General features: G+C 34.4%; 1 protein-coding gene across 1 annotated transcript in view; it reads left to right on the forward strand.

Moving 5' to 3' along the window:
* The window catches only part of LOC100378932 (uncharacterized), a 49,341-nt gene that overhangs the window by 2,153 nt on the left and 22,078 nt on the right, over positions 1 to 25,110 (forward strand). Inside the window, exons 2-11 of the mRNA XM_085497752.1 lie at positions 3,389 to 3,458; positions 8,621 to 8,649; positions 9,128 to 9,360; positions 13,801 to 13,890; positions 14,327 to 14,445; positions 15,150 to 17,045; positions 17,147 to 17,299; positions 18,034 to 18,288; positions 18,783 to 18,920; positions 24,838 to 25,015. Coding sequence (XP_085353878.1) covers positions 3,389 to 3,458; positions 8,621 to 8,649; positions 9,128 to 9,360; positions 13,801 to 13,890; positions 14,327 to 14,445; positions 15,150 to 17,045; positions 17,147 to 17,299; positions 18,034 to 18,288; positions 18,783 to 18,920; positions 24,838 to 25,015 — 3,161 coding nt within the window. The remainder of the gene's footprint in view (positions 1 to 3,388; positions 3,459 to 8,620; positions 8,650 to 9,127; positions 9,361 to 13,800; positions 13,891 to 14,326; positions 14,446 to 15,149; positions 17,046 to 17,146; positions 17,300 to 18,033; positions 18,289 to 18,782; positions 18,921 to 24,837; positions 25,016 to 25,110) is intronic.

A 25,110-nucleotide genomic window follows, 5' to 3' on the forward strand; every position in this document is an offset into this window, starting at 1 on the left:
ATTAATTTTAACCCATATCCTGCCAGCAAACTACTTTTACATTGACTTGACCAGATAAGAGTTAATACATTGTGTACATTCTACACACAAGTACTTTTTTAGCTCCGCTGTCGACTTTGTCGAGCGGAGCTTATCATATGAGTGATTGTCCGTCGTCGTCGTCGTTCGTGTCAATGTTTTACTTTTTCGACTTCTTCTTGAAAACTACAAGCCTGAATGCTTTGATACTTGGTGTATATGTACCTTGGGTAGACCTCTCTTAGGTTTGTTCATTTCATGTTGATATCTTCAATTCTCTAATGTTGGTGAATATTTTTGTCATTTTTGGTAAAAAGTGATATTTTCGACTTCTTGTTAAAAACCGCAAGTGCAAATGCTTTGATATTACATATATAGGTACTACATGTGGACCTCTCTCAGATTTGTTCATTTTGTAATGATATCTTTAATTCTCTAATTTTGGTGAATATTTTTGTCATTTTTGGTAAAAAGTGATATTTTCGACTTCTTGTTAAAAACCGCATGTCCAATTGCTTTGATACTACATATATAGGTACTACATGTGGACCTCTCTCAGATTTGTTCATTTCGTGATGATATCTTCAATTCTCTATTTTTGGTGAATATTTTTGTCATTTTTGGTAAAAAGTGATATTTTCAACTTCTTGTTAAAAACCGCAAGTCTGATTGCTTTGATATTACATATATAGGTACTACATGTGGACCTCTCTCAGATTTGTTCATTTTGTGATGATATCTTCAATTCTCTAATTTTGGTGAATATTTTTGTCATTTTTGGTAAAAAGTGATATTTTCGACTTCTTGTTAAAAACTGCAAGTCTGATTGCTTTAATATTACATATATAGGTACTACATGTGGACCTCTCTCAGATTTGTTCATTTTGTAATGATATCTTCAATTCTCTAATTTTGGTGAATATTTTTGTAATTTTTGGTAAAAAGTGATATTTTCGACTTCTTGTTAAAAACCAATAGATCAATTGCTTTGATATTACATATATAGATACTACATGTAGACCTTTCGCAGATTTGTTCATTTTGTGATGATATCTTCAGTTCTCTAATTTTGGTGAATATTTTTGTCATTTTTGGTAAAAAGTGATACTTCTTGTTGAAAACTGTAAGTCCGATTGCTTTGATACTATTCATATTGTTCATTTTCTAATGATGTCTTCAGTTCTTTAATTGAAATGTGCATTGTTAACAGCGGAGCTATCTCAGCCGATAGGCTGCTTGTTTAGTTTAGTACAGCTTTACTTTTTTACTACAAATTATGTTATGTGAGTTAGCTGGAGCCAAGTGAATTCTGCTCATGGATTCACTCGTTTCTTTAATTCTCAAGTACAATGCTAACTTGTCATCAATCCTCTGCATTAGCGTCTACCCTGATCTTTCACACACTCACCATGCAGTCAGATTCCTGAGTCTCTTATACATGATTAGTGGTCTAAGCACATTTCCATCACAGGCAGAGTTCAGTCCATCGTTAGTATTGCTGATTGTATACTAACAAAATGGACGGGCGAAGTTGCTGAAAATCTTGGTGTTGAATCAGAATGTCAAACAAACTGGAAATGAACCCTGATGACAGTACACACAGTTTTACAGTTGTTTAATGCAGGCAACAACTTGTCAAAACTGTTCCAATTCTGTTGTGAAATATTTATAGTATAGTTTGAACTCTTAGGGAGGGTCAAAACAGAAAATACCGTTCTTGGAGAATGATTCCGAGAATGACCTCTCAGTAAAAAGACATTTCAAAAGACAGTCCGTGCGCGAACCGACTTAAAATAATGGTGGTTGCAATCCCGCAATGACAACGGAATAAACGAATGCTTTATTATTTTGTTTGGATGTTAACAAGGTATATATAAAACATCTGTCTTTTAATAAAACTAGTTCTTTTTTGTTTTGTTTGAATTTGCTCTTCAATTGTTAGACTATCCAGTGCTAGGGCCAAATGCCACTGGGGATCAATACATTACTATAGTGCTGATCGAAAACAAGCTACCGGTACCGGTAGTTTCAATTCATTTGAAATAACTTTGAATAAAACTGTTTTAATTTGTTAAAATATCAATGATATCTTTCCAGTCGCCAGATTGTTATATTCAGATGATATTCATCGTATTTTATTCGCAACTTCATAACCAAAAGTTGCTTTGAATCAGAACGTAACATTCGGCCACTTTACTGTGATTCGCAAGTAGCTATTGATTTTTTTGGTGCAACTGTCTGGAAATCTGGGTGGTTGCTGGTCGTGTTAGGCAGGTGGTTGCTATGTCCAATTTGTAAATTGCAAAAGGACAAAGGTGGTTGCTATGAGCAAGTGGTCGCTCTTAAACGCAGGTTTGACTGTACTATTCATATACTGTTCATATATTCATATATATTTTATTATCATTTACTAGAATCAAGTCTAAAAGAAAACATCCCATTAACACTCAAAAACACTGTATCTAATCCTATTAGTATAAAATTTCATCATGTGATTTACATTTTCAGAGTAGTTTCCATACATGTAAGCATCAGTAATTCAAGAAATTACTAACCAACTTAGCTGGTTACCATGGTATCACAACATTTGTTACATTTAGGAAATGTGCCTAATTTTACTCTTGCCAGTATTGATTTGTGTTGCAGTGCAATGCACTCTATGGAATTGTAACTTGTATCATAAATTGATCAATGTGATAGCTAAACCAAAATGCATGTACCAGTAGGGCAGTAGAATTTTTTATGACTGATCTTCAACATTTGAAACTGGCCGAATGTGATAGCTGTTCTTCTTTCTACGAGATGTGCTGCCTTATTTGGTGTAAAATCTTGTATTTAATATCATAAGGTCTGCCAGTCAGACTCGATGTCTCATAATTCATAGTTTGCCTAGATATTACCGGTACATCTGAATGCCTTGATGCCCTTTAGTCTAAAGCTTTTTATATAAATTTCACCTTTAGATGCCTGGCACTTTCGGATCACTTGAATTGTGTGTTACTGTTTTCTCTGGTTGTGCAATGTTTTCATCAATACCTATCTGCTCTATTACTATTAGTACTTTGCTTAAATGTTGTTGGCGCGTCTACAAGTACAGATAAATCATATTTTATTGATCCAGTATACCGTACTTGCAAATAATAATACACACCGATTCCAAAGTTTTATTTCAAAATTTCTGTTATCAAATGTTTGCTTCACTTTCCGCAGTTGAATTCTGAATGCCATTGCATGGTCTGTGCAGCGATACAGATAATCCTGCGATTTTTATTTGCTATACTACGTGTACTTCAAGGCGTCAATCTTTTTATTTATTTTAATGCAACAAACACATTCTTATGCTTATTCTTATTGTCTGTATTATTTGCAGGTCCGGCGGGTTGGATAATATAATTAAAAAGCTTCAGGTGAATACTCCAGCTCCTGCTGTTCGTACAAAGGTATTTATTCAATTCAAATTTGTATATCTATGGTTCATACCAAATCTCTAATTTAGGTGTCATTTTTCCAACAGTTCAATATTTCCTGATGCCTAAATTATAGTTTATATATATAGCATATATTTGCATATTCCTTGTGAAAACACTGGTTTCTTAGTAGTGTTTTTGTAATAAACTGCCCCCTATATGGATCCAAGACATTTGTGTGTGTGTGTGTGTGTGTGTTATATTCTCTTTGATCTCCCAAACTGCCTTTCCCCTACTGCTGCAGTGCAGTGCCCTCACAGGCCGTACCGTGATTTAATTTTTTGTCACGTGACATTTTTTTTTTGCTTGACTGTAATTTTTCAGCATTTCATGACACCTATTTTAGAACTAAATTGACTAAACAAGAGTTTATATGATATATATAGTACAGATAAAAATTTACTTGACTTGGCAAGGAAATTCAGTCAAAACGGTCACTATTAATGTCTTGTATGCAATTCATTTTAAACATCCTAATTATTATTTATTTAATTTATCATTGACTCCCATGTGCAAAGCACAAAATGGGAGTCTTTGCAGTTAGTGTGTCTGTATGTGTGTGTGTGTGTGTATGTGTGTATGTGTGTCCGACTGTTCCACTGCTATCTCAAGAACCATACATCGGTTTTTGATGAAACTTGGTGCATAGATGCTTTGGGCCAATGCGCATATTTGATTAGGTTTTGGTAAAAATCCATGCTCGTTAATTACCTAATTTGCATGATAATTAGCTAATTTTTAGCTGTTCTATGACTGTTCCACTGATATCTAAAGAACCACTCAATGGATTTTGATGAAACTTGGTACATAGATGCTCTGAACTAATGCTAGGTTTTGATTAGGTTTTGGTTAAAATCCATGCTCGTTAATTACCTAATTTGCATGATAATTAGCTAATTTTTAGCTGTTCTATGACTGTTCCACTGATATCTAAAGAACCACTCATTGGATTTTGATGAAACTTGGTACATAGATGCTCTGAACATATGCGCAGATTTGATTAGTTTTTGGTAAAAATCTGTGCATATTAATTACCTAATTTGCATGATAATTAGCTATTTTTTAGTGGTTCCATGACTGTTCCACTGATATCTAAACAACCACTCATTGGATTTTGATGAAACTTGGTACATAGATTTTCTGAACTAATGCTAGGTTTTGATTAGTTTTTGGTAATAATCCGTGGATACTAATTACCTAATTTGCATAATGATTAGTCAATTTTCGGTTTTTCCACTGATATCTCAAGTACTATTTATCACATTTCAATGAAACTTGGTACATAGATGTCATATGACACTGCACAGACCTGATAGTTTTTATGGTAATATCAGTACATGTAATTACCTAATGTGCATAATTAATTAATTTTCAGCTTTTGATATAAGTAGTGAGCATTACATTTCAATGAAACTTGGTACTTACATACTCAAGGACTATGCAGAGATTGATTGTTTCAGATAAATATTTGTGCATATTAATCACCTAATTTGCATAATTAGTTAATTTTCAGCTTTTCCACGGGTATCTCAAGTACTAATCATCGCATTTCAATGAAACTTGGTACATAGATCCTTTAGGACTATGCAGAGACCTGATTAGTTTCAGGGTAAATAATTGTGCATATTAATTACCTAATTTGCATAATTATTTTTCGGCTTTTCTACTGATATCTAAAGTACTAATCATCACATTTCAATGAATCTAAAATTATGCAGAGACCCAATTAGTTTTTGGTAAATATTTGTGCATATTAATCACCTAATTTGCATAATTAACCAATTTCCAACTTTCACACTGATATCTCGGGTACTACTGGTAATCATCACATATCAATGAATGTTTATACATGGATGCTGTAGGACAATAGACAGACCTGGATAATTGTGGGTTAAAATCTGTACATATTAATTACCCAATTTGCATAATTAACCAATTTTAAGCTTTCACACTGATATCTAAAGTACTAATTTCCATTTTAATGAAACTTGGTACAAAGATGCTCTAGGACAATGTACAAACCTAATTAGTTTGGGGTAAAACTCTGTTCATATTATTTCCCCAATTAGCATAATAATTCATAATTTGTTGGTTCTAATCACATTTCAATTAAACTTGGTACATAGAGTTTTTGTTACATTGCGCAGACCTCATTAGTTTTACAATCAAATCTGTTCATGTTAATTTTCTGATTTGCATAATTAGTTTTCAGCTAAGTAATTTCAAATTATATTTAATGTGTCTCCAATACTCTCAGCACATGGGAGTTCTTTCTAAGCTTTCTTTGATTTTAATTTGTTTTTAAACTTTTCATGCAAAACATAGCTTGTTCCACCATTTATTTGTAACCACCTTTCCGTGTAATTTGAAACTCAAACCACTTTTGAAATTGCAACATAGGATTTTGCAGTTCAAAATATTTTCCATGTAGAATTATCAACTTTGTAATATGGTAACTTACTGTGTTTAATGTGCAGTGACCATTTCAGAGATACAATGTTGCAAAAATAAAAAGCTGAAGTAATATTTTAAATTTTTAAATGAAGTTGCAGAAGTATATTGACATGAGACATTAATTTCATTAGAAGTTCTGTTACAATGCAATGTAGTATTATTTTTGGTTAGCCTATCACGAGCAGAACATGCTTATGTGTTCTTGTATTCAATGTATAAACTATCAAGATGTTTTTTATTCAACCTGCTCTAAATTGTACAATCTCCAATATGTAGAAAAATGTGCAAAATACTTATTAGATCCCGTTTGGACGCAGGCCGAAAAATGGGGACATGTGTTTTGACCTCTGTGTGTCCGTGTGTGCGTGCGTCCGACCATGTATCTTAGAAATGCTTGGACCAATCACAATCAAACTTCACACATACATCATACATGATATTATACATACGCACATCAATTTGTTTCACGATCTGATTCAAGATGGCCGAATGGCGACCATTTTTGTGCTAAAAATCATCAAAATCAAGCATTTCTCGGCTGTTTACAGATGGATTTTGTTCAAACTTGGTATATACATTCGACATTATAGGACCTTGATGCACATCATTTTGTTTTACAATCTGATTCCAGATGGCCGAATGGCGGCCATTTTTGTGCTAAAAAATCCTGAAAATAAACCATTTCTCGGCTGTTTACAGATGGATTTTGTTCAAACTTGGTACATATATTAGACATTACAGGTTCCTGATGCGCATCATTTATTTTTCAGATCGTATTCAAAATGGCTTCCTGTGGCCATTTTGTTTTAATGAATGGGCTTCTAGACCCATATCTCCGACTTGTTTTGACTGATAATATTTTCAAATTTTAAATGTTCATTATACATCATGTCATAGATAAACAGATATATTGGTTTGACAATCCTATTCAAAATGGCCAAATGGTGGTCATTTTTGTGCTAAAAAAATCATCATATATCAAGCATTTATGAGTGGATTTCGTTCAAACTTGGTACATACATTAGACATTACGGGTTCCTGATGCTCATCATTTTTTTTTTAATGATTGGGCTTCTAGAGCCATATCTCTTAAATGCTTTGACTTGTTAGTCCCCGTTCGGACGCAGTCCGAAAACAGGGACTTGTGTTTTGACCTCCGTGTGTGCGTCTGTGCGTGCGTCCGGACCTGTATCTTAGAAATGCCTAGACCAATCACAATCAAACTTCACACATACATCATACATGATATCATACATATGCACGTCAATTTGTTTCACGATCTGATTCAAGATGGCCGAATGGCGGCCATTTTTGTGCTAAAAATCATCAAAATCAAGCATTTCCCAGCTGTTTACAGATGGATTTTGTTCAAACCTTTTATATACGTTGGACATTATAGGAACTTGATGAACATCATTTTGTTTTACGATCTGATTCAAAATGGCCGAATGGCGGCCATTTTTGTGCTAAAAAATCATAAAAATCAAGCATTTCTCGGCTGTTTACAGATGGATTTTGTTCAAACTTGGTATATACATTAGACATTATGGGACCTTGATGCAAATAATTTTGTTTTTCAGATAACATTCAAAATGGCTGACTGGCGGCCATTTTGTTTTAATGAATGGGCTTCTAGACCCATATTTCCAACTTGTTTTGACTGATTATGTTTAAATTTTAAATATTCATTATACATCATGTCATAGATAGACAGATATATTGGTTTGACGATCCTATTCAAAATGGCCTAATGGTTGCCATTTTTGTGCTAAAAAATCATCAAATATCAAGCATTTATGGATGGATTTCGTTCAAACTTAGTACATTACGGGTTCCTGATGCACGTCATTTTATTTTTCAGATCAGACTCAAAATGGCTGTCCGGTGGCAATTTTGTTTTAATGAATGGGTTTCCAGACCCATATGTCTGACTTGTTTTGACTGATTATGTTCAAATTTTTAATATTCATTATACATCATGTCACAGATATACGGATATATTGGTTTGACGATCCTTTTCAAAGTGGCCTAATGGTTGCTATTTTTGTGCTAAAAAACTTGTTTTATTTTTTAGATTGGATTCTGAATGGCTGACTAGTGGCCATTTTGATTTAATGAATGAGCTTCTAAAGCCATATCTCTGACATGCTTTGACTGACTATGTTCAAATTTTATATATTCATTATACATATATTCATAATGGCTGATTTTGTTTTAATTAATGATGTTCCAGAGCAATATCTCTCAATACTCATTTGACTATCAGATACAAATGTCAATCATTTTAATCATCATATTCCAGCTATATTACTATAAACAAAACTTTATATCTTAAATTTGATAACTAACGGGGACTGTGCCATGCATGGCTTGTTATATTTAAATTTTATATATTTGTTATACATCATTCAAAATGTCTTGATTTTGAATGCTGTTCAAGAGCAATATCTCTCAATATGGACAAGTATTTGTTTGACGATCAGATACAAATGTCAATCTTTTTAATGTTAAAAAATCATATTCCTGACATGGTTATATTCCAGCTATATTTCTATAAACAAAACTATACATCTTAAATTTGATAACTAACGGGGACTGTGCCATGCATGGCTTGTTTTTTGTGAATTTATGTTAATTTCATTTCATTTCAGTTAAATTGCATATTATTGTTTTTTCCATAGGCATCAACACGAACTGGATCATCACGGAGGTAAGAATTTAATATTTGAAAATTATTTTAAAGGGGAACCTTCCAAGCCCAGGGATTGCACCAAAGAATCATGGGACACTATTGTTTGTGTTGTTTACAAAGTTAATCTATCTTTTGTTATCCATTGTAATTTTAATCCAGAAAGTAAATTTGTTGTGAGATTAGGCTTAACTGGAAGTGCCCCTTTAAGTTTAAGAACTGTATATAGTAACCCCTTGCTAAGTCGGGTTTCAGAAAGTCGTGATTTTGGCAAGGATAGTTGTATGGCTCTCCAAAAAAGCGGTTAGCAGTTTCTCGACCTGTGCTGCTTTTATGAAGCCTTATTTAACTTGTAGCGATGTGAATAATCTGTAATTCTGATCTTTACTTGACAACTGAGCAACCTTAATTTAATATGTGAATTTGTTCGTGAAACAAAAATTATTATAACATAGTTGAATTTTAGTTTTTACAGTTGAAGCTTGTTTTTTTTTTTTAGAAAACCAGCAGCTGTAACACGTCATGTGTTGTCCGAGCCTGATGAAAACAGTGAGGATGATTTTGAAAATCCACTACCTTTCAAAGCTGTACCTTTAATTGACTCTTCGGATGAAAAAGTGTCAATTAATGGATATGAAAAAGGAGAAAATGGTCAAGTTGAAGAAGACAAAACAGAAGAAGAGAAAGTTGATATTCATCTCACAGATGAAGGGATTCCAGTTTTACCCGATGGTTAGTTTATCTTGTTGTAATTTTAAAAACACAACCCAGAAGTAATAAAACCAAATACTGTAAAATTACTAATTTTCACTACCGTTAAAGTCCTAATATAAACCGCATACGTAATAGTAACCGCACCCCCAATTCCGGCTTCGGGGTTAAAGAGTTCTTAACAAAAATTGAAAACTTGAAAAGTACCTATTACTAACCGCACTCCCAATTCAACAAGACCGTGACTGACTTCATTGTTTCAACCAGCTGTTCCAAAACGGCATTGTTCCTAGTCCTATTCATTTGTTTCGACAACATGCCTAAAAATATTCACACCTATTTATTGTTCAGCGGTGATAAGATGTCAGACAGGCAATGAAACTGCTTTTGTTCTGGCGGCGACCTCTGTCAATACTCTTTCTGAATACGTCTGTGTTTCGTAAGTTTTAGACAATGAGCATTTATCACCGTAAAAGTGTTAAACTGAGCATTGAAGAATAATTTATCTTTCGAAAACAAATAATTTCTTGATTTAAAAAAAAGATCATGCCGTTTTCCCATGGAAATCAAAGGCAAAAGATTGCACTACATTATCGGTAAATCTCTTCCGTGTTGCGTTCACCATGAGGTCGCTGAACTGTCATTAACATATTTAAATGAGCTATGTAATTTAGACACGTGGGCACCATCCAGCATTTTGATTGGTTAATTAGCGACTAGACCTATCCGATCAATAATACGTCACGTGAGCATTCAAAAGCATGGCGGATGTCGTATCGGCTGTTTACATGTGACTGAAATCATTCGCTTACGGGGAAACTAAGTTGAATTTTACTTGCATTTTATAACAATTCAACGAATTTATTTTTCGTGCGTTATTGTAATCACTACTAAATAATAATCACCAATATCAACACTTCGAAAACAAGTAAGTTATTCACTTGTGACCAGCAGCATGGCCGGATCGAGCTACCGTTATGTGATCATTTGCTACTAAGCAGTGCATTCGTGTTTTTATTTGAAACTTCTGTTAAAATATACTTTTCGTTACCAAGAAAATTAAAAAAATAAATGCATATTACATTAAAAATACTGAGTATTTTTTGTATCATGTAGAATTTTTTTTTGATTGACTGTAATTTTTCAACATTTCGTAACGCCTATTTTAGAACCAAAATAAGGCCTTTCACTCTTCCCCGACGCCTATTCAAGAGATTGTACGGTGTATTGTTTGTTTTGTGCATGTGTTGTGGACAAAAAATGACCACGCCCATTTAGTGATTGCAATATGTACGTAATAGAAACCGCACCCCGAACTTGAGCTTTTGATCCCAATTTTAAAATTGATACATTGTAATATAAACCGCGGTTTATAATAGGACTTTAACGGTAGGTTTAAATTTCGCTGATTTACCATTTCAGGCATAATCAGTGGGTTTTAAATTCACTGTTTTATCATTTAGATAATGTGTTCAATGCTAAATTTTACATACTCACTGAGTTTTAATTTAGCGCATTTTCCAGCCAGCGAAATAAGCGAAATTAAAACCCAGTGAATAATTAACCCCTTTACAGTATACAGCGTGTTAAAACAGCAAGTCGCACACTTTTTACGATCTATGTTCTTGAAATCAGTTAATATGGCCGTCTATTCAAAATAAAATGTGTGTCCGTACATGCTCTAATAGAAACTCACAAACAGAATCAGCAATTCGCCAAAAATTGTAACAAAAAAATTACTTATTTAATTGTTGACATGCTACTGTCTTTTATGTAAATGCATACTAATATATGATACTAACAGTACCACCAGATCCAACTCATCAAGTGGGCATTGAAACTGCTTTAAATTTTGGGCTCGCTTGAGTTAAATAGCCCAAAGTTTGTGCCCTTTGTTCTATGCACCGTACAAGCCCATGCAATTTGTTGCATGAAAAAAAGTTGTTCATGTGATGGCTGCTAAGTAACTGGAAGATCTATTAGAGGTATCAGTGTCAATGTAGTTGCGTTCTAGATTTGCTCAGAACTCATGAATCAAAGTAATTTCAAAACACATTGATTTTGGAAGTGACTAGTTTCTGGGGAAGTACCAAATTATTATAGAGTAAAGTCGATTTTATAAACAAAAGTCTGATGCATTGCAAAGCATATGAATATTTCAAATTTTGAATTGTCTGAGAGTTACCGGTAATAAGTTTTTCATAGACCTCTAATGATGTTTTGAACTTGGCAGAGTTGAATCGAATGGATAAACATTCATCAATAATGCAGCTGGATACACTCTGTTTTGAAATATAATGTATTCATGTAATTGCCTCGATTTAATGTGCTACTAGTAATTTATTGACGTTGTTAACCTGCCGGTTGTGTGCTTCCAAATATTATGTACAGTAACTCTAATCTAATGTCCACAGACTGAGCTCATTTGTGTGTGCTGGAAAGTAAGCCCAACCACACTTCAATAGATTTGTATATCAATAGGCATGCCCAGCAAGTGAGCTCAGTAGTTCCCATTTCAATGGGTGAACCCCGAGGACCAAACAAAGAGTGATAGAACCCTATTAAAGCGGGGAGTTGTCGCCTACGCATGCACCGAGCGGCCATAGCGTGTCGGTGTTTACAAACAAGCGTCTACTCATGACCCTGTGCGTTTTAGCGTGTGTTATCATCGCTTGGGACTCAATTCTTGCGTATGCGTAGGCGACACACCTCCGCTTTAAATATAAAAGCATTCACTATCTATGCCCTGTGTTCTATTCACTGCTCTTTGTTATGTGAATAAAAACAATTTATTCCAAAGATTGCTGTTATAAAAAGAAGATTACAAGATTGTTTATTTGACGATTAAAATGTAGCAATATGAGGTGCTCTTTGCCGTTCACATTGCCATTATACGTCTTGTATGATTTACATATTGTTTACAGCCGTTACGATCTAAAAGAATTGCCATCTTGACAAAAAATGTCCCTGAGGTTTTTGTATATATATATATCGATTAAGTACTGTGCAGTGAGCAAGAATTAACTACTACTTGTGTACATGCATTTTTGACCTATTTCATTTTTGACTCCCATGTGCGAAGCACATACCGGTAATGGGAGTCTTTGCAGTTAGTGTGTCTGTGTGTGTGTATGCGTGTCCGACTGTTCCACTGCTATCTCAAGAACCATACATCGGTTTTTGATGAAACTTGGTGCATAGATGCTCTGAACTAATGCTAGGTTTTGATTAGTTTTTGGTAATAATCCGTGGATACTAATTACCTAATTTGCATAATGATTAGTCAATTTTCGGTTTTTCCACTGATATCTCAAGTACTAATCATCACATTTCAATGAAACTTGGTACATAGTTGTCACATGACACTGCACAGACCTGATAGTCTTTATGGTAATATCAGTACATATTAGTTACTTAATTTGCATAATTAATTAATTTTCAGCATTTGATATAAGTAGTGAGCATTACATTTCAATGAAACTTGGTACTTACACACTCAAGGACTATGCAGAGATTGATTGTTTCCGATAAATATTTGTGCATATTAATCACCTAATTTGCATAATTAGTTAATTTTCAGCTTTTCCAAGGGTATCTCAAGTACTAATCATCGCATTTCAATGAAACTTGGTACATAGATCCTTTAGGACTATGCAAAGACCTGATTAGTTTCAGGGTAAATAATTGTGCATATTAATTACCTAATTTGCATAATTATTTTTCAGCTTTTCTACTGATATCTAAAGTACTAATCATCACATTTCAATGAATCTAGAATTATGCAGAGACCCAATTAGTTTTCGGTAAATATTTGTGCATATTAATCACCTAATTTGCATAATTAACCAATTTCCAACTTTCACACTGATATCTCAGGTACTAAACATCACATATCAATGAATGTTTGTACATGGATGCTGTAGGACAATAGACAGACCTGGATAATTGTGGGCTAAAATCTGTACATATTAATTACCTAATTTGCATAATTAACCAATTTTAAGCTTTCACACTGATATCTAAAGTACTAATTATTCCATTTCAATGAAACTTGGTACAAAGATGCTCTAGGACAATGTACAAACCTAGTTAGTTTGGGGTAAAAATCTGTTCATATTAATTCCCTAATAAGCATAATAATTCATAATTTTTTGGTTCTAATCACATTTCAATTAAACTTGGAAACATAGATTTTCTGTTACATTGCGCAGACCTCATTAATTTTACAATCAAATCTGTTCATATTAATTTTCTGATTTGCAAAATTAGTTTTCAGCTAAGTAATTTCGAATTATATTTAATGTGTCTCCAATACTCTCAGCACATGGGAGTTCTTTCTAAGCTTTGTTTGATTAGCCCTTGTGGTTGCGGATTGTTGTCACAGCAATTGTCTTGATGGCCCGATGAAATTCCCCATCAAACAGGAATTACAGACTTTGAAATATTATTTTGTTTGATTAGGTACTGTTGTTGTACAACCAGAAGCTGTTCCCGATGATGTAAATAAAAGTAATGAATCAAGAAATAAAAGATCCTCATCTGCATCGCGACGTATGTATTTATTTTTTATAGTGTATTTATCATTAGTTAAGAAATTTGTTCATGCACTGGGTCATGTTCGTTGGATGGTTGTTAATAGTGACGATTCTTCTACAACATCTTATAAATCTTCAGTATTCCGCATCTTCCTTCCCCCAAATGATTATTTTCACACAGAGCCCTTAGATTCTCCAAAATGGTTTAAAAAACAATTAATTGCAAAATTTAAAGGGCGGTGGTTGACCCGTTCTCTTTGATATGTGACTTGTAGCAACGTACACAACGCCTGTAAAAATACATTGTTTACATGAAATTCGAATATGCGTTGCACGATAACCACCGCTCTTCAAGCTGATTTGATGATTTTCTGCCTCATTCATACTGGATTGATTGATTGTGTAATTCTCTCATGAATAACTACGACTATCTTCATACTTTTTTTTCCTAGTTAGCCATGGTGTTGTTGATGTTGGTATTGTACACTGTACATCATGTGGTGAACAAGTTAATCCAAGCAGTAAAGCATTTATTAAGAGGCATCCTACGTTGAATGTTCTTTTATGCAGAGTGAGTATTTCCTTGTGGTGATTTTATTGAAGAAATTACAAATGATTGCTACATTCTATCAGTGATATGGCCTTTAATGCAGTGTATTCTGGTTTACACTACTACCCTGACAGGTTGCCTGCAACGCTGATGGTATTTCACTTTGAGTGATCTATTTTTTAATGCCAGTATTTCCAATGTTTTTTGATCATGACAGGTATACATGATCTCAGATTTCATGGTGTGATATCTTCAATTCTTTAATTGGAATGTGCATTGCTGGCTGTCACTGTTATACAGTAAATCAGATTTCTATCAAAATTTGAATAATTTGAATTAATATGTAAATTATATACAAATTAGGTACAACCCTGAGACAATTTTTGGGAGAACACTGCTTTAATGGCCTAAGCTTCATGCCATTTTTTCATAACATTATTGATACAATGCATCAAACTGTATATTAGGGTTTTCATTATCTTAACGTGTATGCTCCTTCATAACAGTATGGAACAGCATGCCCAGTGACATCATGTTGACAACAATGACATTAGTTCAGATAAAAAAATAAAATAAAAACATAGACCTACCCCATCTTAGTTTTGTTTACAATATTACCAGATATGTGCAAATAAAAAAAAATCTTGTCTTCTATTAATGATTTTAAAATGTTGCTATCCATCAAAGATTATGTATTGAATTATTCTTTTTTACATTTATTTCAGAGATGCCATAATTATTACACAAGTGATAATATTACTAAAGATGAAGATGGTACAGATGAGCAGTGTCAGTGGTGTGGTGAAGGTGGTAAACTGGTGTGTTGTGATTTCTGCACTGCTACCTTCTGCCGGGCTTGTATCAAACGGAATTTGGGTAGGAAGGAATTATCAGCCATTGATGATGCCAAGAATTGGACGTGTTATGTTTGTGATTCTAAACCATTGCTGCATCTCACCACACACTGCGATGAATTATTTGAGCAGTTGAAAAATCAAAAAGGATTGAAAAAAAAAAGACGAAGCTCTGTCAGTAGTTTGGAGCGCAAAACTGAATCAGAAAGTGAATCATTGACTGAGGAGATTCAAAGATTAGTTGGTGATACTGAAAGAGTTGACCTTTTTGTACAAAAGAAAGACAAGATGGGAAGCGAAGCATATGAGATGTGGAAACAAAATATGGCGAAATCAATGAAAATTAAAAGTCAAGGCAAAGGTTTAAATCTACTGAATGTCTTGAAAGATATTAAAGAAAGGACAGAAATGCTTGAAAGAGCTCTTACAAAATGTGAAGATAGTCCTGAGAAGCACAAAAAGACTAGACAATCATCACATAAACGTAGAGGTAATGAGCAGAGTAATGATGAACCACAACCATCAACATCATCTGGTAGACGAAGTCGATTAGATGTTGAATGTGAACGTGCATTATTGGCTGAAATACAAGCATCACTACTGGCTGACAGTGATGATGACTCAAGTGGATCATCTGATACAGGAAGTAATTATTCAAGTGATGAAGACACTCGTACTAGGACAAGGGCTAAACTGAAGTTTGGAAAATCTTCTCTTACTCCTAGAAAACTGAAGCACACTCCAAAGAGACATAGCAAGTCTTTGTCTGAAGATGGCACAGATGCTAAGGAAAGGTCAAGAAGACATAGAGCTGACAGTACCACTAAAAGAGACTCCGATACTGAACACAGTATGACGATAACTAGTAGTGACAAAGTAAAGCGCAGTAAAAACACATCAGATTCTTCAGATTTTGATTCTGAACTTGAAGATGAAATTGATAGTTTGTCTAAGAATCTTAAAAAACGCTCAAAACCGAAACAGAAAGTGATATCCAAGGAAACAGTCTCTGACTCAGATTCTGAGAGTACTACAGAGACGCAAAACACAGTTACAGGATTGGATAGTGACAGCAGTAAAGCTTGTCTTAGAGAGAAAAATGATAGCAGCTGTAAAAAGAAAAAAGAAGACGAATCAAGCAGTAGTTCAAGCTCAGATGAGGAGGAGAAAGAGTCTTATGGAGCTGGGTCAGACCAGGAGTTATTAGATACTAATGACTTGGAAAATGAAGATTATGAAAATGAAGACTCGAGAAAGAAACTTTTGAAAGAAAATGATAGTGATGATTCAGATATTGATTCAAGTGACAGTTATACAAGTAGTAGCGAGGAAGAAGTTAAAAAGAAAAAAAAGTCTGTGAAAAAGAAAAGTAATGATGGATCACAAACTAGCACAAAGGAAGGTTCTTCCAGTGGCAGTAATAGTGATGATGATGATGCTGCTGATGTAAAACGAAAATCAAAAAAGAGGAACCGCCTCTTGAGAGTGAAAATATCTGAATCTGACAGTAGTGATGAATTTGCTCACAGAAAGGGAAAACGCAAAAACAGAAGTTCGTCACAATCATCATCAATTTCATCAAATGGCTCAAGCAGTGATTCCTCTATTGATGTATCAAAGTTGAGACGAAAGACCCGTTCAATGAGGAAAAAATCACAATCAGATGACACAGAAGGCAGTAAAAAAACAAGAACATACCAGAAAACAAAGGGCAAGAAGAGAAGGCGTATTAAAGTTGGAAGTAACTCTTCAGATTCTGACTCCAAGGTATGTTGTTATGTATTATTAGGTTTTTACTCTGGCACATCTCTGACATTGCTTGTGTGACAATTGAAGCCATATTACAGTAATTGATTTCAATTTAACAGAGTGACGATACAGATACAGGAAAGAGTCCAAAAGGAAAAGGAAGGAGGAAGATTCGAAAAGTTTTAACTAAAGATAAATTGCAAGATGAGACTAAAAATGCTGCAAAGGAAGAAGCTGAAAGAAGAAAAAGGGTTGCCGAGAGACGCAAACAGGTATGTGCGTCTTTTTATTTTCTTGCCTGTAATGAAATTGAAGGACAGGTGAAGTCGCAGTGATCTCAAAAAACGTCTTTTTCTAATTCTAATTTATTAATTGGGATGAAATCTTGCATACTGTAAAATGTCTTTTTCGCTAGCATGTCATTTTAGCGAATTTGTAATTTCCCTAATTCAGGATATCAATAATGAAAAACAAAGTATATCCTCACAAGGATTGTTGGCACTTTATCTAAAATGAGATTCTGTTGTGTCCTGCGTTTAGTCAATTTCCCTACAGTGGCATGTAGCTATATCAATGTGTTTTACAGTATTCTTGCATTGTCTGTCATGATAATAAAGTTGCAAGGTATGGGGAGATTAAATGTCTAGTTCTGCATCATTAACAGTTGCGGCTTATGATTCGTAACTGGAGTAGCATAACCGCGTTTGCTCTATAAGAAGTGCATCTCCAATAGAATCATGCAAAAATCAAAAATTGCATTCATTGTATGTTGATTCATTGAAGTCTTGCTTTGACCATAGACTCACCTGTCATTTACATAGATGGAACAAATATGGTTAATCCATTCAAGATTTGTGAGTGTAAAAGTGAAACTGTAAATAGATACAATTCAGTCTTGATAATATCAACTCGCAAACCTGCTTAACCACCTACTACATGTAACCTAGCTGTAACACATGTACACATAGCGAGTATAGATATCTCTAAGTACATAATTCAATTTCAGGTTATACAAGTATTGGATGAATCACCACAGAAATGTCCAGTGACTATGTCACTGGTGCTTGAGTCTAAACCTGACAGCGATGAACCATTAGTTCAAGTTAACAAAGACTTGATAAAAAAATTGAAGCCACATCAAGTAGAAGCTGTACAGTTCATGTGGGATTGTTGTATTGAAACCTATGATAAACTGAAAAATGGTCATGAGGGCGGAGGATGCATCTTGGCTCATTGTATGGGTTTAGGCAAAACATTATCAGTAAGTTTTTTATTCACATTCACAAAATTAAAATGAAAATTTACATGGCAATTAAGATTTGTTATATTTGTTGTAAAATCTGTATTAGAAGCCGCATCCCTAATAGAAGCCACACCCATTCTTTTTGAAAAATTGAGAAAGAAAAATTCTTTTTAAACATTTGAGAACCAAAAATTCATTGTTTCTCATATGTGTAGATGCTCTAATAGAAGTCGCATCCCCTCTGTTGCATTGTAGCATTTTAATTGAAGCCGCAGCTTCTAATACAGATTTTACAGTAATTGATTTTACTTTTTAAGTGTAGATCATGAAATATACAATTATCTAGAATTAAATATCAGTTAAATTATTACAAAATCAACTGTACATATGATCATTCAACAATGTTATGTCTGTGGGTTATGCAAACAGCTGCGATCAAAGCATTGACTTAATTTGGGCTATGATGTGTAGTAATATTTCAATAATAATAATAATGCAATTTCTTTATACAGGTATTTACATTTATTCATACAATTTTAAGCACACGTCGATGTAAAATGAACACATGTCTTGTGGTCGCACCTCTAAATACAGTCCTGAATTGGGTTAAAGAATGTGAAATGTGGTTACCACCTAAAGACAGGCTGGATGTAAGTATGCATGATGTTGTAACTTGTTGAGTTCTATGAATCTGGCAAGGGGACTTCTTCAATTTGAGCAAGCAACTTGATTTAATAATGCATCAATCGTACTTTCATTTTGTAATCTTATTCAAGATTGCTTTTGAGCATTTAAGGTAGAGATGCAGTTTATTTGTGAATTTCAATCAAAAATAGTAGTTTTCGTTTTTTATATAGATTTTTATCTAAAGAACATTCTGTGAAAATTTGACCAATGAATTCTTATTGGAAAACTGTTAAAATTGCTGTTTATTTTCTGGTTAAAAATAAAAAACACTCACACGTGGCAATGTTTATGTCCAATTGCCTAATTTGCATGAGTAACCAAATAACAGGACCTTTGATTGACAATATGCAAATCGAGATTGTACGGGTCATAGTTCATTCAATTCACGCGCATGTGCAATTATTCTCAAATTAGTTCTCGCTCGCCAGCAAACCAAACATTATATTTCCTCGGCGTTTTTCCTAATTTTTATCTTTACATTATGCGTAGTGTGAAAAGAAAGAGGGGTAGAAAGAAGATTCAGATGATTTCTATGTCGGAAGGGGCAAAAGCTACACTGAAGGCATCAGCCCGCCGAACGAAAAACAAAATCGATGTGAGCGTTCAAACGTGACTTTCCCTGAAGACGTGAATCCGAGTTTCTGATTGACTGAGAGATTTTATTTTTAAATAATTGTTTTCAAAAAATAAACTGAGCATGTGAAGAATAATTTAACATTGTTTACAGTGATAACAGCTCATTGTCGAAACGAAGCTTACCCATTCACGCTAGTCACAATAAACATCATACTCTTGAATAGGCGTCAATGACTACGGTAAAACTTACTCTATTTTAGGCATCAGGAATGATTGAAATGTTCGAAAATGACGCCAAAATACACCTTAAAAGTCCTATTTTATTTTTTTCTAAATCCCATCCCGAATTTAAGGCAGAATCTGGTCCCTCAAATAAGGGACACGTGAGCTTTGATTCTAACCGGATATATTGCACTGGGTCCGGGAGATACAAACTTTCGTGCATCTTTTGTCCAATGGATACCTGTACTTTGATCATTTGCAAGTTTTGCTAGGTGGTGCGAGACAGCTTTGTTTGCAACCGGACGAACTCCGTTTAATTCAATGAAGCAAACAACTGACAATGCTAAAACAAATTGCAGAGGTACGCTAAAATTAATTGAAAACAAGCAAATAATTTCAATGAAAAATAAATCACAGAGAGAGGTAACTTGATACATTAACAACTCTTTTGACGCGCTGACGGCTTCTCCGCGTCTGATGTTTTGTTTTCCTTGTCATAATACTTACTGATTGATGATTTTGTTTTGATTTTTGAGTTTTTTAGCCTGCAACTCGGCCACGACCTTTGCTTTTTCCGTGAAAAATGGGGAAGTTTACGTCAATTTGACGGACATTCCATTTTTTTTAAACTAACGAACACACTGTTTAGCACTCCTATTTTTTCATTTGCTGTTTTCTATTCAGAAAAATTTGACTGCTCGAAAATGCATTTCCAACACTAATTATTTAAAACCGGTCGAAATTTTAAAACTTTTACGTTAGGAGCTGGAGCTCTCTTCTTGCAGGCGACCGTCGCCGGTAGTACAACAGCATGTTTTGTACGTACATCCATACGCTGATTGTCTGCGACTGTCTTAGAAAATCCCTGAATAAGGCGTTACCAAAATCGGAAAAAATAAAAAATTGCCTCCTTAAAAAACGAACAGAATTCAAATATTTCTTTTAACAAATATGTTGCAGTGGGAAAAATAGAATTGGAAACGATGAACAAAACTTCTGTGCCTCGCGTTTCGATTCTAGGATTATGCGATTATTCATTATTGTGCGTTCACTTCCTGGAGTTGGTTCTCAATACTACATAAAAATCATCGAGAATAAATAATTTAATATCCCACTTTGTACTCTTAACGGTAAACCATAGGCTCTGAAATACTCGTAGATTTGTTATTGAAAATACATCGAAGAGAAGCCATGATGTTTTGATCGTGATAAAAGGTCACCTTCCTAGGACCGCCTCCTGTTTAATAATTAATGAGATGACGTCATATTTACTGGGCATTGACACATGTTTTTACCGACCCCATCAAAACACTGGTATGAATGACGTGTTTCTGATTAATATATTCAAGAGCAGTTGTTCTGGTCCAACGATTTTACATAAAATGTCTATGTCTATACGTTAATTTTCAATTTCAATAGTCTAGAAAGTATGACAAAGTATGACAAAGCAGTAATTCCCGGTTTAACGCGCAATTATGCAAATTAGCCTTTTTCTCATCTTCTATTTTTGGTGAATTCTTGGTTTTTAAATTAAAATAGCTGATAGACGCTTTATCCATTTGCCTCGAAATTTTCACACATTATTGACAAGGTGTTCCCCCTTCAAAATGCGTCCGGACAGTTTATTACGGCGAGTGGAACAAAAATAACAAGTCCGCAATTAACATGGATATATAAATTATGCAAACATAGAAAAGAGTGAACTTTTAGGTCATGCTGTGCGACTTTGAAAGCCGTTATAGAGATGAGTGGACGCATTTGAATTAGTGGTATACCAAGGTATCCAGTGATGTAATTTTATCCACAAACGGACTTGAAGTTTTTAAGCTAATTTTTTTTAAACTACTTTTGTCCAAAAAAGCATATTTTTGACCCAAAATCAAAAACGCATTCTGGATATTTAAAATAAAGACAAGTTTTACAAAGTTTGTATAATAAGCTTTCAGAAAATATATAACATGTTGGATATATAATACCATCTTCATTGTCTAATTACTCAATTAAAAAGCAAGCCAAATAAACTGCATCTCTACCTTAAGTTGTAAAAGTGCACACTTTTTAAAGCGTCAGTCTGATTTAGGCTCAAGGCAAGAAGAGAAAGATAACAGTTGGTTCTAAAATAGGCATCTCTAAATGTTGACATTTTACAGTAAAAAAAATGATTTGTATTAGTTTTAATTATGCTAGTACTGGTAATGAAATTATAGAACAAATTTCAAGTAAAAACAAACATGAATGAATTGCTTAGTCAGAAACTATCGCAGTAAAGTCCGTTTATGATGTTTCACAGATGAGAAACAAATGTTCATGGATACTCAGTCAATATATTAACATACAACTTATCCAAATCCTTGGTTAGTCATGAAATGCCAAGTAAAATGGTTTCATTATAAGTGTGCGTTTTCAAAATCACCCAAAGATTGATGCACAACGATTTGTCCCACATTTTTTTTTAATGCACAAGTTGACCTAAGATGCGTTTATTGACCTGATAGGTCATGTGGGTGGTAATTGTTGATGAAATGGAGTTTAAATTTTTTCAAATGAGATAACAATGTACTGACTTCCTTAATGCAACATTCCTTGCAACACAGCTGTATTGTCAGCCAATTAGCGGACGATATGTACAAAAGATTCATGGTCATAACATACTTCTCACTGTACATATTGGTAATACATACATTGTAATTTTCCACATTACAGTCCAACCTGCATTAACGGTCACCTTTTCAGAACGGTCACCTCCCTTTAACGGCCACTTTGTGGCAGTTTTACATCACCAGATATACATCGCAATAATGGCTAAGAATCCTAGGAAAATGCTTTCACTCAATGATAAGTTGACTGTTATCCGACTTTCTGAAGCGAGTGGTGGCATTGGATCGCGAAAGTTAGCTGAGCAGTTTGGTGTCGGAAGAACACAGATTCAGTCGATTTTAAAACGAAAAGCTGAATATGTACGAGATTTCGAAGATAACGTTCCAGGCGACCAAAAAAGAAAGATAAGAAAAACTGGTAACGAAGAAATCAACAAATTGACATGGGAATGGTTTAAAGATGCAACTGCTCGGAGAATCCCTGTCAGTGGACCACTGTTGCAAGAAAAAGCACTATCGTTTGCCAAAGATTTGGGTGTGGACGATTTTAAAGGTTCGAACGGGTGGCTGGACAGTTTCCGTCATCGCCATGGTATTGGTTTCAAAACAATGACCGGCGAAAGTGGCGATGTCAATAATCAGACAATTGAAGAGTGGAAACTTAAAACTGCCAACTATAACTGCAGGTTACAACAGTAGAGACAATCTACAATTTGGACGAAACGGGCCTATTTTTCAAAGCTTCGTCAATGAACAACACTGTGTTTATTAAAGGCGAGGAGTGTAGAGGTGGTAACAAATCTAAAGAACGTTTGACTGTCATGTTATGTGCCAATCTTGAAGGAGAGAAGGAAAATGCCTTGATCATCGGAAAATCGGTGAAACCACGTTGTTTCAAGAACATTGATCAGAAAAGACTCCCTGTGCATTACTATGCAAACAAAAAAGCATGGATGAATTCAACGATATTCAAGGATTATTTAAAAAAATTCAACAGGAAAATGAAGCAACAAAACAGGGACATCCCTTTATTTATAGACAATGCACCATCCCATCCAACAGTGCCACTGAGCAATCAATATCAAGCTGTGTTTTTTACCACCAAATACCACATCCAAGACACAACCAATGGACCAGGGAATTATCCAGGCTATGAAACTCAAGTTCCGAAAGCGGCAACTACGCCATATTATCAGAAAAATGGACGAAGAGAAATCAAAGTGTGGTTCTGAATTTCTGCGGGAAACCAATGTACTAGATACTATAATGTGGGTAGCCAGTCTTGGAAAGAAGTAGAGGCAACAACAATTCAGAAGTGTTTTAATCGTTGTGGATTCAACCAAACGACTGTAGATGGTGAGTACTATTTTAATCAACACATTTTCCTCTAATATTTATGATAGATTGTTGGTTTTTGAGAGGCGATTTTTACAGTTAAACAAAGCATTATCCCTTTTGTTTATGTGTTAACAAGGATTGTTCTTTTTATTTGTGTTACCATTGTTTTTTGTTTTTGTTTTATGTTGGTGTCTGTTTCACTCTGACCATGTTTTTTATTTCCTATTACAGAAGATAATGACATTGCAGAACCCTTGGAAAGTGATTCAGAACATTTAAACAGTCTGTCTGAAAAGTTGTTTGGCTGCTCCCTTCAAGATATTATTGATATTGATGACCAGCTTGTAACCTGCAATACAGAACCACATGACTGGAATGACACAACAGTGGATATTTTACAACGGCTTGAAGAGAATGAACAAGCAGAAGATGACAGTGATGAGAACACACCACCAGAAACACCAGCAGTGATCAAGAACTTCAGTCAAGCAGCACAGTCTATTAATGACTTGAAGGACTTTATGCTTAGACAGGGGCTATCCGATATGTTGGGTACTATTTCAGATTTAGAGGACATTTTTAGCAAAAAGCACAGCGAGAAAATAACCCAAGCAAAACAGACGTCAGTTTGTGATTTTTTTTAAGCCAATGTGAGTACATGTACAATAACATGATTTGTTATAATGAATTATACATTACAAAAATGTTAATACAATGTAGTATGACAACTGAGTTTTGTAAAACACTGTACATATTTATTTATTCATACTAATAAACAGTTCAAAATAAAATATGGTGTGTTCATTTACATTTTATATGCCATGCGCCAATCCTACCTATTCATTCCCTAATAGCTTTTCTCAAATGCCAAGCCCACTGATTCAGGTTAAGACACGCCCACCCTTTACAGAAAGGCCACCTCTCTATAGTGGTCACTTTGGCTTGGTCAACTGGGTGACCATTATAGACAGGTTGGACTATAGTTTGTTTATTCATTCTCACAGCATCTTTCTTTCGGGTTAATGAACTTTTCAGATAAATGGGTTGGGAAAATATTAAGACATGGTCTACTGATCGCTTATACATGTCTTTTTGAGTGACAACTTACAGGCTTTTTGTTATTGATCAGTGCATACTCAATTTGTAGGTGTACGAGATGGCAAGTGTCAAAGACAACTGGAGAAGAGCTGATAATTTGCAAGCGTGGCATGATGATGGTGGCATACTAATAATGGGTTATGACATGTACAGAGCACTATCCAAAGGATCACGAATACGAAATAAAAAACTGAAGAAAATATTCCATGATACTCTTGTAGATCCTGGTGAGCACTGTTCCCTTTAAATATTTTTAATCTTGAAAATACTGTGAAAATTTTCCCATTTTCCCTTTGAAATGTTTTTTCTGCATACAAAATGC

The sequence above is a fragment of the Saccoglossus kowalevskii genome, chromosome 4 (genome assembly GCF_978046115.1).
Source record: "Saccoglossus kowalevskii chromosome 4, keSacKowa6.1, whole genome shotgun sequence".
Classification (NCBI taxonomy): Eukaryota; Metazoa; Hemichordata; class Enteropneusta; family Harrimaniidae; genus Saccoglossus; species Saccoglossus kowalevskii.